The sequence below is a fragment of the Pelophylax lessonae genome (genome assembly GCF_965119305.1).
Source record: "Pelophylax lessonae genome assembly, chromosome: 5".
Taxonomy (NCBI): Eukaryota; Metazoa; Chordata; class Amphibia; order Anura; family Ranidae; genus Pelophylax; species Pelophylax lessonae.
Window position 1 is genome coordinate 470,163,322 of NC_138772.1, and position 13,571 is coordinate 470,176,892.

At 44.0% G+C, this 13,571-nt stretch overlaps 1 protein-coding gene across 1 annotated transcript in view; it reads right to left on the reverse strand.

Moving 5' to 3' along the window:
- Positions 1 to 8,772: 8,772 nt before the first annotated feature.
- The window catches only part of TMEM64 (transmembrane protein 64), a 51,743-nt gene continuing 46,944 nt past the window's right edge, over positions 8,773 to 13,571 (reverse strand). The window contains exon 3 of the mRNA XM_082259673.1: positions 8,773 to 9,085. Coding sequence (XP_082115799.1) covers positions 8,900 to 9,085 — 186 coding nt within the window. The 3' untranslated portion in view covers positions 8,773 to 8,899. The remainder of the gene's footprint in view (positions 9,086 to 13,571) is intronic.

The window sequence follows — 13,571 nt, forward strand, 5'->3', positions numbered from 1 at the left end:
TATGCCACAATTTATCTGTAGCTCACTGTATGTACGTTTGAATGTTTTCCTACATGTCCACTTAATTCTCCAGCCAACAAGCCATATCTGCCTGTCTGCTGGTGTCCCCATGAACTTAAATGGTCTCCCAATTCAAGAATATCTATGGGTACATTACGCATGTTGCAGCAAATTTGACTTTCAGTGCAGACATATTGGTAATTACATAAACTGGAGGTCAGGAATATGTAGAATATTGTTGTCATGGCTATATGGAAACAACGTTTTGAAGGGTTTTAGGAAATCATTGTCTGGCAGCCGGCAGTGATCATTGTGTTCTGCTGGCAGGGAAACCCCCCTCTTGATTGGGGTGAGGGAATCAAGCGATTTTCTTTCCTTCCACCTGTGCTGGAAAGAAAATTGTATAATATATAGCTTGCTTTACTATGCATCTCAGCTGATCTCTTAAAACAGACATAAAATACATTATGGTCTCTGTCCAGTCTGAGTCAGTCCTGCTTTAGGATGGCTGGGAAGCAGTGGGAGGCATGCTCCATCTGTGCTTCCCTCCACCAATGTCAGCAATTTAAACTGTCCAAGATGCAAACTATTTAAAATATCAGGACCCTAAAAATTTGTTTTTTTTTCCATAAAAAGGATTTCTGTGTTTCTCAAAGTGTATTAAAATTATTTAAAAAAATTAAAATTAAATTTTCATGAAATAAAATATTCATGCTGGATTCATGCGTATGAGACCCAGAGACAACTACTGGTGAGAATAGAGGCAACATCAGAGGGCTGTGTGCATGCCACGAACCACTGTTATAGAGGACCACCAGTAGAGCTTCACGATTCTGCATAAAATGAGAATCACAATTTTTTTGCTTAGAATAAAGATCATGATTCTCGGCCTAACATCTTTCACATTATACAAAAAAATTGGGCTAACTTTGCTGTTTAGTTTTTTAACTCATTGAAGTGTATTTTTGTTCCCAAAAAATTGCATTTGAAATACTGCAGTGCAAATACAGTAAGACAAACTATTGCAATGACCGCCATTTTATTCTCTAGGGTCTCTGCTAACAAAAATATATATATAATGTTTGGGGGTTCAAAGTAGTTTTATAGCAAAACATACTGATTTTAACCTGTAAGCAACAAGTATCGGAGAAAGGCCTGGTCTTTATGTTTAAACTGCCCTCATTAAGAGCCGGTTCACACTACCGCGACCAGAAAGTCTCCCCGTGACTTGAAGAGACTTGTTTAGAGACTTGGAAGAGACTTGTGCACTACTTTGAAGAGACAGGTGACTTTGTCTGTGGGGAATGCCTGGCTAATCTCTTTCTTCTTCCTGGAAAGTCTGATAACAAGTCGCTTCAATTAAGATAAGGAGGCAACTCCCATTGAAGTATATGGGACAAGTCTGATCACAGGTCGCCTCAAAGTAGTACAGGACCGTTTTCTGAAGTCGGAGCGAATTCAGTAGTGCCAATTAAGACGGCACTGATTGATTAACATTGCTTTTGTTATGTCAAGCGACCTGGGGCAACACAAGTTGCCTCACAAGTCGTGCTAGTGTGAATGGGCTCTAACAGACAAAGTTCATGCCTTTGATATAAATGAACCAAAAGATACAATGTTTCTTTTTATCTCAGCGCTGAGCAATGTTGTGATAAACTTTCCTGGCTGCCTCTTATTTTGAGCAGAGAACAGCTCTGCATCAATTACATGAACCGTGGAAATGCCGGACTGAGATTGTGAGGGGGGGGGGGGGGGTTTTGAATCAAGATTGTGATTTTTTTGTGCAGCTCTACCTTTCAGTAAACAATTTGTAGGTTACTGTAAGTCCCCGTTCACACTGGGGCGACCTGGGAGGCAACCTGGTCGCCTCACAGGTCGCCTTCCATAGGGAAGCTGCAGACCCGTTCTAATCGGAGCGACACAAGTCGCTCCGACTTAGAAAAAGGGTCCGGAGCTTCTTTGGGGCGACCCGGAGCGACCGTCATAGACTTTAATTTTATGAAGTCCGTGCCGGCCGCTCCGAGGTTGCGGCGCGCTGCTCGCACCGTGACCTCGGAGGTCGCCCCGGGAAGTTGGATCGCCCCAGTGTGAATGGGGCCTTAATGTAAAGATAAAGAGTAATGTTTGAGTCCAAAAAAATCAGGAATACGACCCTGATCCCAGAAGTTCTCCTCTCCCCTACACACAATGCACAATGGAGGAAGCCATATTCTGCGAACCTGAAAAGATCCACACTTGGACCTCAGGCACAATTGCCAAGAACCAGCATATTTTGGGTAGCACAATAAATAAATAAAAAAAAAAAAGTCTGTGTTCAGGATTTAGCCTAAAATCCCCTTGCAGAAAAACAATGACACTGTGCTTTTTGCTATATACAGTTGTGCTCAAGTTTGCATGTCCTGGTACTGACCATATGAAGCCATTTGTTATCACATAGTTGTTTGGACCCTTTTTAAAAAAATAATTTGGAATTAGTGTCGGTGTGTAAATAATCAAGGCATTTGTTAGCTCTCACGCGGATGCATTGAGCAGGCTAGATACTGAGCCATGGGGGAAGAGAAAAAAAAAAAAAAAAAAAAAAGAAGGTCAAAAGACCTGCGTAACAAGTTAAGGGAACTTTTTAAAGATGGACATGGATATAAAAAGATATCCAAAGCCTTGAATTTGCCAGTCAGTACTGTTCAATCTCTTACTAAAAAGTGGAAAATTCAGGGATCTCTCAAAACAAGCAACAAGAAAGATTGCAGCCACAAGTGCCAGCGGAATTGTTTGGGATACCAAGAAAACCCACAGGTAACCTTTAGCTGGGTGCTCAGGGGTAAAAAAAAGACTATGTGGCTGTTTCAAGGAGCACAATACGACAATACTAGAACAAAAATGAGCTGCATGGCTGAGTTGCCAGAAAGAAGCCTTTACTACGCCAATGCCACAAAAAAAGCCCAGTTACAATATGCCCAACACCACCTTGACACGCCTCACTGCTTCTGGCACACTGTAATCTGGAGTGATGAGGCCAAAATAGAGCTTTATGATCACAATAATAAGCGCTATGAATGGAGTGTAAGAATACAATCTCCATTGTGGTGGCTCACAAGGAGGAGCCTAAGCACAAGGCCAAGCTGTTACTCCAGTGGTTATAGCAGAAAAAAAGGTGAAGGTTCTGGAGTGGCCATCACAGTCTCCTGACTTTATTAATATCAAACCACTTTGGGGAGATCTCAAATCATGCAGTTCATGCAAGAGGACCAAAAACTTTGCATGACCTGAAGGATTTTTGCCAAGACTAATGGGCAGCTATACCACCTGCAAGAATTTGGGGCCTCAGACAACTATTACAAAGGATTGCACATGGTCATTGATGTTAAAAGGGGGCAATAAGCAATACAGTATTAAGAACTAAGGGGATGCAGACTTTTGAACAGGGGTCATTTCATTTGCTTACTTGTTGCCATCTTTTGCATAATGATTGCACCATTCTCGTATGACCCACAGTGGACTATGAATCCCATAAAAGAAATTACCAATTTTCCAAGGTGATGTAAACATTTGAGCACAACTGTAAAACTACTACTAAACATGGCGTGGTCTCTGCTTTCCAGACCCTTTTAAGATAGAGTAAATGGTTATGTAAGACCCTTAAAGGATAACTAAAAGCAAAACTTTTTATGTTTTGGAAAGAGTAGAGAGATTAGAAAACTGGTCATATTTTTATCGCTGTCAGAGTCCCTGTTCGGGAGATTCTTCCTCGCCCTTTGTCCTGGTGACAGTTATGTGGCCATGGGGCAGAAGTGAAGAAAAATCTCCCCAAATGGGGCACAGGTGGCAAAAAAAAAACCGCAGGGGTAAATTTCTGCCTTAGTCTATTCAAAATTAAACAACGTTTTTCCCTCAGTTCTACTTTAAAGAAGCCTTAACCAGATTTTGTATTTATGAAATGTGCTCTTAGTGTTGGACGATTGAGTATAAACAGCCTCTTAAATGACAATGATTTAAATGATTAGGTGTGCTCCATTTTTTGCAGAATCTTGTGTTTCTCACAGATTTAACAACAAATATCAGAGGGCGCAGAAGCATTTTTTTTCTTCATCCATCCAAACAAAGGTGAAGGCTTGTGTGCCTGAAGCATGGTTTGACAGACCCAACAAAAGAAAAAAAAAAAAAAAAACTGCACTATGTGACCAAACCGGAAAAGATCTGGATGGACTCAATAGTTACGATGCAAAGCAGCTAAGCTCCCCAGCTAAGTATATTATGGTGGATATTTGAGCCAAAAGCTGCTCTAGGTGATTTTAGAATGACACTTTACCAGGTTGATCCTGCCGGTGGTGCTGCTCCTCCTACAAGTAACTGGACACGGTAGCATAGCAGCTGATCCAAGCTACCATTGTCCGTTTACATCTTGTGTCATCACACTTGAGATACTCTTGCACAGCATGCCTGCATCTTCTGTAGTCCGTGTGAAGCCCCGCCCACCCCTGGTGGGTAAGAGGGACATTTGCTGCTGGGTCTGATTTGGTTCCATTGGCATGGAAACACAAGCTCACCGGCAACGTAATACCCGTTTGTGATATGAATGCCCCGACAGTGGGCACACCCACCAGCAGGTCCATGCATCGATGTGCAGTGGACAGTGAACACATAACCTGCAGTTTGAAGGTGCACTGTATACTACAGAGGCAAGTTTTTGTTTCTTTTTAAATCAGTGCACTTAACCTTGATGCTACCTGTTGGATAGCCATGTGGTTTTAAAGTAGAACTATAGGCAAAATGTTTTCTTCATGTTGGAGTAAGGGAAGGATATAACCCCTTTTTGCCATCTGGTCAAGTTGTAAAGCGCTGCGTAAACTGTCGGCGCTATACAAATCCTATATAAATAATCTGTGTCCCATTGCTGAGATTTCCCTTCACTTCCTGTCCCATAGCAAAAACAGGAAGTGAGGAAGATCCTGCAAACAGAATTTCTTGGGACCCCCAGGTCACCAGAACTAGTGTCTCCATTGGAAGATTCTCTACCCCCCCCCCATTATGTTCACTAGCAATGATAAAGAAAAACAGGACACAGGGGCTGAATCTCTTTAACGGGGCACAGACAGCTGTAAAAACTGACAGGTGTTCTAATCCCTCCCCACTCTATCCAAAACTAAAACAAAAAAAAAAAAAAAAAGTCTTGCCTTTAGTTCTACTTTAAGAAAGGTTTATAACCGCTATAAAGTTTTGCTCAGTATTAACTTTGGCCCTGGGAAGGTCTGCAAGTATGTAAATACATGGAAGGAAGGAAGGAAAAAAAAAACACCTGTCGCTAGGAATAATAGGTGTGACCTAGGTCTCTTCAGATAGGCGGATGGTGGTGGGGGGGGGGGGGGGGGTCTCTGGCTGCCCACCCAAACTGTAAAAAAACAGCCAGACAGGGCTGCTCCCATGCTGTGTCAGCAGCTTTTTTTTTAACCTGGGGTGCAGAGTTTGACAAGTGGCACCACTTCAATAGGTTGCGCCACAATCGCATGCATTGTAGTGCGGTATTCTAAGGGTAAATCAGGCGGTGTGGAGGCAATATAACATTTCTTCACTGACTGTCAAATGCCCTCTGAAAAGCACTGTAACTATATGGAGAGAGCCGAAGACCAGTACATAGGGAATTTCAGCAGGTCCTGACCTCAAGTTAAGGACACGCGCAAAGTTCCTGAGGTTTGCAGCATGCAGGCGCTAACACCGTAAGAACTTGGCCAGGTAGCAGAGTGGTGGGTAACCATCAGGACATCTCCAAGTAACGCTCTCCCTCCAGAACTGAGCCTCACCGTTATACCAATCAGCTCCTTAGGCTCTCTTATTCCAGTTCTTGCAGCTCTCTAGTCTATACATAGACAACCGTCAACGTGCCCCCCTGGGCCGGTCAGCTTTCTCAGTGAGGAAACTGATCAGAGAGGTATGCTGACAGTGGTGGCATCAAGAGCCAGCTAGGGACAGCCAAAGGGCTAGCTGTGGCCCCATGGCCACAGTTTGCTTGGGTCTGGTTTAAACCCTTCACTGCAAGTTCTTTACATTGTGAAGGACCTAACAGCAGGGGGGGGGGGGGGGGGGGGGGGGTTCTCTCCACACATTCCCAATGGCAACTGCCACTGGAATTGTGTATACATCTGACAAGTAGACTCCTGCCTGTTAGATGTAATAATTTCGGCGGCTGTGCTGACGCTCAATTGCCTCCACAACCCCATATATACGTGTGATGCCCCCCCCACATATGATCGTAAAACAAGAGTCACGGCTCCTACACATGAAAACACCACGTTAGATATCGCTGCGTATGCCAGAGAGCAATATTTCTAGCCCCAGACCCATGTAGAACTAAACTGATGACAAATTTAGGGTTTCACATGATGGGTATCTATTTACTTGGTGCAAAGTAATCTTTTATCATTTACCAAAAATGTGGGTAATTTATTAAGTTGGTGTGCCCTAAAATTAACTTTAGTGTATTTTGTACTGAAATTTTGATTTCCTACCTTTGCAGTAATATCATGTAACAAAAAAAAAAAAAAAAAAATTGGAACTACCACTTTATTCTCTAGGGTTTCAGCTTTCAGAAAATAGATAAACGTTTGTGAGGGGCGGGGGTGAAGGGGATTTTGTAATTTTCAAGCCTAAAATCTTTAAGCACAAAAGAAAAAAAATTATCCAAAAATCGGCTCTGGCAGTAAACGGTTAAATGCTTTCATCTCAGAGTGCTATTTACCAAGAAATGTGTATTCATCACTACAATAACCATATGTGGAAAAAGTCAGTATCCATAGGCAACACCAGTATGTTTGGCAGGAAGTTTATTTGCAAAATTTAGTGTGATTGCCAATTACCAAGAAGTGCTATAAAAAAAAAAATAAATAAAAAAAAAAAAAAAAACACACACTTTATATATAGTGTGCAAAAACCAACCCACCCAATGTAAAAAGTAGATTGCAGATTGGTCCATAATGCTCCAAGCAAAAATGGTTTTCAACTTTTTGGTAGATATTAAACAAGTTGAAACACCTATCAGCTCCTTATCTTTTGTGGGAATAGAATGTGAGCTGAGCGTTCGTAAGCAGGTCCGCACAGCCATGCAAGCGAGTTTTGGTCTTAATGTTGGGACAGACATGTATTTTACACAGCAAAGAATGAGACAATAAGACTGACCATTTAGATAAAATGCCCATGTGACTCAGAGGTCACTGGATCCTAAAGCATTCTCATGCACACTGCTCCAGCCTTCATCAAGTTTAAGCAACAAATACAATTTAAAAACACAAAAGCCAAGCCATGGCAGTTTTATATTTTTTTAAAGCTTGTATTACAAGTAAACATAAAATAAATAAGCATAAAAAGTTGAAGGCCACTCAATAGAACTTGCTGCAAACAGTCCAGAAATTGGAATCTGGAGATCTGAATCTCTCTATGAATTTATATACACACACACACACATTTTGTAAATGTACCTTGCGAACATGTGCACCATACATTTACAGATACACCTACAAAAAAAAAAATCAAATATTGCCGTGTACCTTACGTTTAAAATGTAGTTCTTCGAATCTAATGGAACATCAAGACACAACGTTTTTTGTCAATCTAAAATGTCATCGGGCCAGAATTACAGGATTGAGGGCAGCATTCTGTAGAGTATTTGCAAGCAATGCTGATCCAATAGATGAAAATTAGTCTTGTATCACACTTCTGTCCAGACTTCTCAAACTAAAGCCACGAACAACAGTGCCAAACTTCAAGCATCCGCACATTAGCCTAGCCGGTTATGCAAGCAAGCCTCTCATTATAATGTAATTCTGGCTCTTGAGATAAAACATGGCTTTAACCCACATCAAATCAAAAGACCAGCTGCTTATATCAGCCGGATTAAGAGCACTTTGTAAGGGTATGCTTGAATTGTTTTCATTGGACAAGAAAAAAAATGGTCCTGCTGCTATCAAACAATAGCTAGGCACCTTGAGAGGCCAAGCCTAATCCCAAGATAAAAGTTGGTGCATATAAAACTACTAATTGGAGCAATTTTTAAAAAAGAAGGTTGTCCACATTTTATTAAAAGTGAACCATGAACTCTGACTTCATTGCAATGTAAAATAGAGATTACTGTCTATGTAAATTTCCAACTATTGCCATGTAGAAGGGCAAAGAGCAATGCCACGTAGTTATCCAGAGAAGTTTAGAATACACAGAACAACCTCTCTCTGTAGTGCGTTACAATGCGTGAGTTCGCATTTCCCCACAGTAAATAATAAAATGGATTACACACAAGCAATGTAGAATGGATCAAAGGAGATCCAAGCCTGTGAGATCAACTTTTTTTTTTTTTTTTTACACTGAAACCAAAACCCATGTTCATCTTTAGTAACTAGTGGACAACCCCAAGATCACTTACATTCTTTTCCTATCTAACAAGTGTAGTGGATGTTTTGATATTAAAGCAATAAAATGGTGCTATTGCTTACCAAGATGCAAATATATATATTTTTTGAATGGACCAACTTGTATTTTAGCTAGAATGGCCCTTAAACAATACTTCAAAAGCAAAACGCTAAAAGGGTAAAATTATAAATCTAAATTTTATACAAGTTCCTTTTCACCATTTCAAATAACAGTTTATGTCCAGTAATAAATAAATTTGCCATGACATGTTTTGTAAGAGAACTGTGCAGAAAAGTGCATTGTATATGCCATGACATACACAGAATGTGACGACTGATGAATGCTTCCAATTTGGAGATTCTGGTCGATTATCCTCAGGGGAAAAAAAAAAAAAAAAAAAAAAAAAACTTTCGAAGGTTCGTTTGAAAGTTGTGCAGGATTTTCTTCCTTCAATGAAGGGATAGAAAAATTATCTTGGCAATGAAAGAAGGCTGCATGGCTTGAGCAATCATACAATGTTTATTCCACCCATGGACAATAAGGTCCTCTTGCTGCAAAAAACAGAGCTTCCACCGTTCAGTTGGCTGCCCTTCAAAGAGGTCTTCAGCTCCATTTCACAAGCCATGATAGCTGCGTTCAACTCCACTTGTGCCCGATGAACCACATAGAACATAAGGGCTATGCTGATCACGATCTGCGTATTAGGAAAAAAAAAAAAAAAAGACCAGATTAAAATAAAAAACATGGAAGCACAGTATACTGTAAAGCTCAATTCAATGGTCAACTCAAATCACACTCAAGCAGCATCAAAACACAAAAGGTACTTAAAATCTTACAGCTTGTTTTCATTAAAGAAAAAGCCACAGCCTGAGAAGAAAAGCCTGTCCCCCACCACCATGCCAAAGAAAACGACCCTTGCTCTCGGTTTTGAATCAGTGATTTCCCTACAGAGGCCTGACACCTCCTGTGGAAAGATCTAAAGCGCTATCTTGTATGCCTGCGGCAGGTGGGCTGTCCCGCGAAACGACGCACCAGTAGGTCATTTCGCGGGACAGCTAGTGCGGGCACGCGCACGCACTGCTTGGCCACAGGGGGAGCCAATTAGCAGATCCGGCGGAAGTAATGTCCGCCAGGCACTCGTGATGGCTCCCCGTGGAGACAGAACGGCGGTCTGCCGATTTAAATACGGCAGACCACTGTTCTGTCAGTGATGAACACATGAATCCTGTGCTCCTATTTAGGAACACAGCTCTGTGTTCATCCAGCAAGTCTATCCCAACCCACAGTTAGAAAGAACCCCCTAGGGACCCATTTAACCCTTTGATCACCCCTGGTGTTGATACTGGCAGGGAAGGGGGTTATTAGTACAGTAACAGTGCATATTTTTAGCACTGATTACTGTAGTAATGTCACTGGTGGCAACTGAGACCGCACTGTAGGGGTTAAGTGCCTTACTCCCTGAAGAAAAGTACATACCAGGGAGCATGTGGCCAAGGGTCGTTGAAAGAAGACTACTAAGGCCAACACCTGACCCTTGATAGTACTCAAGGCCAGTTTCTGCTCAACCCCCCCGTTGGAGGAAAATCAAGACCTGAGCCACCGAAAAAGAGCGAGGATGAAACCCAAGAGACTCAGGTCATGCAATGTACGTCTTCCACGTACAATGGTAGATCTTCCTCGAAGTAGATTTCCTACACACCAGATATGGGTGAGAGAGCATCTTCCTGCTGAAGGGGCCATGTCCGCAGGTCTGGAGAAGCCCGCACTTGACTTGCCAGACCAAGTTCACTTGGATCCACCAGAGGAGGCCCCAAAGAGATCTGATCTCTTGTTAGTTGACCCTGAGGGACGAAAAAACTTCTTATGAGCCCTTGCCCTCAGTAGCCTGCAGAAGGAAGGTACTCTTCCCCCCTGTGAGACTTTTAAATGTTGTCATCAAGGGTAGCACCAAACAGGCGATCTTCTCGAAAGGAAAGATCAGTCAAGGCCTTGTTAGAAGTCTGGTCCACAGACCAGCATTTGAGCCAAAGGATATGCCAAAAAGGACCACTGCTGAAACGTAGCCAAGCAACTAGGGAAGCTGCAAATCCAAAGAGGCATCACAGAAAAACTGCAGCCCCTGGACCAGATGTTTTGCCAGCTCAGCAAAAGGTCACAGCATAAAAGCTTAGCCCACTTGGCCAGAGTCTGCGACACCAGGGCAATAGTGAATATCGACCTCCGTACCGAACCAGCCAGGGTGTACAAATTGCGGGCCACAGCCTCTGCCTTCCTGTCAGCCAGGGACTCTTCAACCGGAATTATGGTTGCCTTGTTTAATCTGGAAACCGGTGGGTCCACCACCGGTGAACAGTCCACTTCTTAGGAAGGGACTCCTCAGGGGTATCGACTCGCTTAGGGACCCCAAGGGGATGCTTTGGTCGTCCCCACTCTTCAGTGACAATTTTGTCAAAATAGGAGGGGAAAGCGAACTCCTTTGCTGCTCTGGATGGCTTGTCAGTGCCAAAGGGAACCTGCACCTCTGTCGCAGCCACGTCCTCCAACTTAAAAAACTCCAAGTCCCAAGCACAGATACAATCAATGCGTCCACCAGCATCTTTTTTGTGCATGGTTGCAGAAGCAAGGGAATGACCCACGTCCGCAGTGGCCAAATCAGATTCAGGATCTAAAGGAGACAGATGAAGCAGGGGAAGCTTTTATGGCAGCCCGTCGCCCAAAAACCAGCTCCACCCGGGACACAGGGGACTCCAGGACTGCAGTCAGTGCATCGATGGATGGAATCCAGAGGGCCCCGCAGCCCCAGAGAGGGGATCAGAGAGGGGATCAGGTGGGGAGATGTGCTCCAAAGACTCAATGAGTCACCAGGGGGACCCCACAAAAAGTGTAACACTACTAAAGGACAACCCCCACCACCCGGCTGCAAGTCACCGAGCACTAATCAATCCTTAGCAGAGAGGGAGAACACCATACCAGACTCACCACCCCGCAGAAACCAGGCATCGCAGCCACTAGGAGACTCTGCACGAGCAGCATTCAGGAAACTAAACTATCCAGGAGTCAGCACCAGGGGAGGAGGAGGGGCTCCCACACTGAAATCGCCACCTCTATTTTCAATGGCAAACAACCGCAAAATGGCCGCCGGGCTACAAAAACATAGCCACCGTGCATTGAAGCACACAGGCTACAAGAAAATGGTGGCCCCAGGAGGGATCCCTAGGCCTCCAGGACAGGCCCAGGCAAGAGGGGGGGGGGCCCTGGCAGGAGCCCCCACCAGGTACAAACCCCCCCCCACACACAGCTGATCGTTCCGGTCGCTGGTGGCGCACCCCCTTAGATTGTCAGCATAGCGCCCAGCCCCCACCCCATGAGGTGGCTAGACCAACCACACAGACCCAGCCTAAGTGGAGGGGGGGGGGAATGAGGGGAACCCAGGGGTGCGACTGTCCCAAAGAGGGGTCCATGTCCAGGGGGAGATGGGGGGCAGCTACTCACCATACCAGGCACCTCAGTGGAACCCCCACCCGCCATCGGAATGGGGGCTGTCAGCCAGGAGGAACAATGCGACTCAGGCCGAGACCTGGTCATTTGCAACCTTGTGAGGCGTTTAGCCCAGGGCAGAGTTGAGGTCTGTGCGTGCTCGCTGGCTAGACTGGGGTGACCACTAAATCTAGATTATCAAGCCCGTCGCCCAGTCTGGTAGTTAATTGTATATCTCACAAGAAAAAGCCAGGATAAAAATTTCTACCTAAAAAGAAAAAATTGCCAAGACCAGAGCTCTGAGCAGGAAACGAGGACCCCTCTCCTGACTAGGCAAAAAAAAAAAAAAAAAAAGTACCTATAGCAGAGTGAGGGAGTATACCCCCTGGGCCTGCCCATAGGCGTAGCCAAAACTTTTTCTGCCTAGTGTCCTACTCCTGTAGGGGGCAGTATAACCTAATGGTAATGAAGATCAGGAGCTGTGTCCGTCAATGACTGACAGAGACAGTGTTTTTTCAGAATGGACGCTCTGTTTATAGTGCAAAAAATGAAAGAAAAAAAAAAAAAAAAAAAAAAGAAGAAGAAACGCACAGGTGATCATAAACCACCAAAAGAAAGCCCTATTTGTGGTAAAAAAGGACATAAATTTCATTTGGGTACAGCGCAGCACGATCGTGCATTTGTCAGTTAAATTAACGCAGTGTCATACTGCAAAAAAATGACCTGGTCATTAAGGGTGGTAAACCGGAAGTGGTTGAATTAAACTTGTAAACCATTTTAAAACTAAAAAGTAGTGGCTAACAGCATGGACTTTGTAAAACCTAAAGCCCAGTACACATGCACAGAATGTTGGCCGACCGATCGGCCGTCTTTTGTCTAGTGTTGTTTGTTGGTTGAAATGTGCTCTAGACTTGCACTGGACTTTTGTTGGCCAACAAAAACCAACTTCAGAAGTGATGTCATGTGATGGTTGACTTTCCCTCTGTTTTTTCTTCTCTGAGCATGCCCAGTCTTGCTCATCTGATTTTTGTCTGCCGAAATCTGTACTGACTGAAGGCCCGTACACACGTACCGATTGTCGGCCGAAAATGTTCGGCCGCCGAACGATCGGCCGATTTTCGGCTTGTTAGTATGATGCCTCCGACAGCCGACAGCGCACTTTCGGCCGTAAAGAATCTGTCTTGCAAGCATGAAAATTTTTGTATGCCGACACCAGAGCGGCCGATTTTTCGCCAGTCAGTACAGAATTCGGCCAACAGACAGCAGATTTGCAAGACTGGGCATGCTCAGAAAAGAAAACACACAGGGAAAGTTAACCATTACATGACATCACTTCTGCAGTCGGCGGACAAAATTCTTGGGCAGTCTTTTGCACTTTTCAACAGACACCGACAGCCCTGGACAAAAGACGGCTGATCGTTCGGCCGACGATCGGTACGTGTGTATGGGGCTTGAGGAACAATCGGCCGTTCTGTTAGCCAACAAACATTTTATAGCATGCACACCAGATTTTTTTCGGCCGAAAAGTCGCAGTTGCTTGTCGGAAGCATCATACTAACAAGCCTACAATCAGCCGATCGGACGTTGGCCGACAATTTACGGCCAACAATCTGTGCGTGTGTACAGGGCTTTAGGCTCATTTGTTCTCTATGTTGTGGGATTGCCTCTATGATCAAATGCAGCATCTGGTTTGTCCTTTTCTG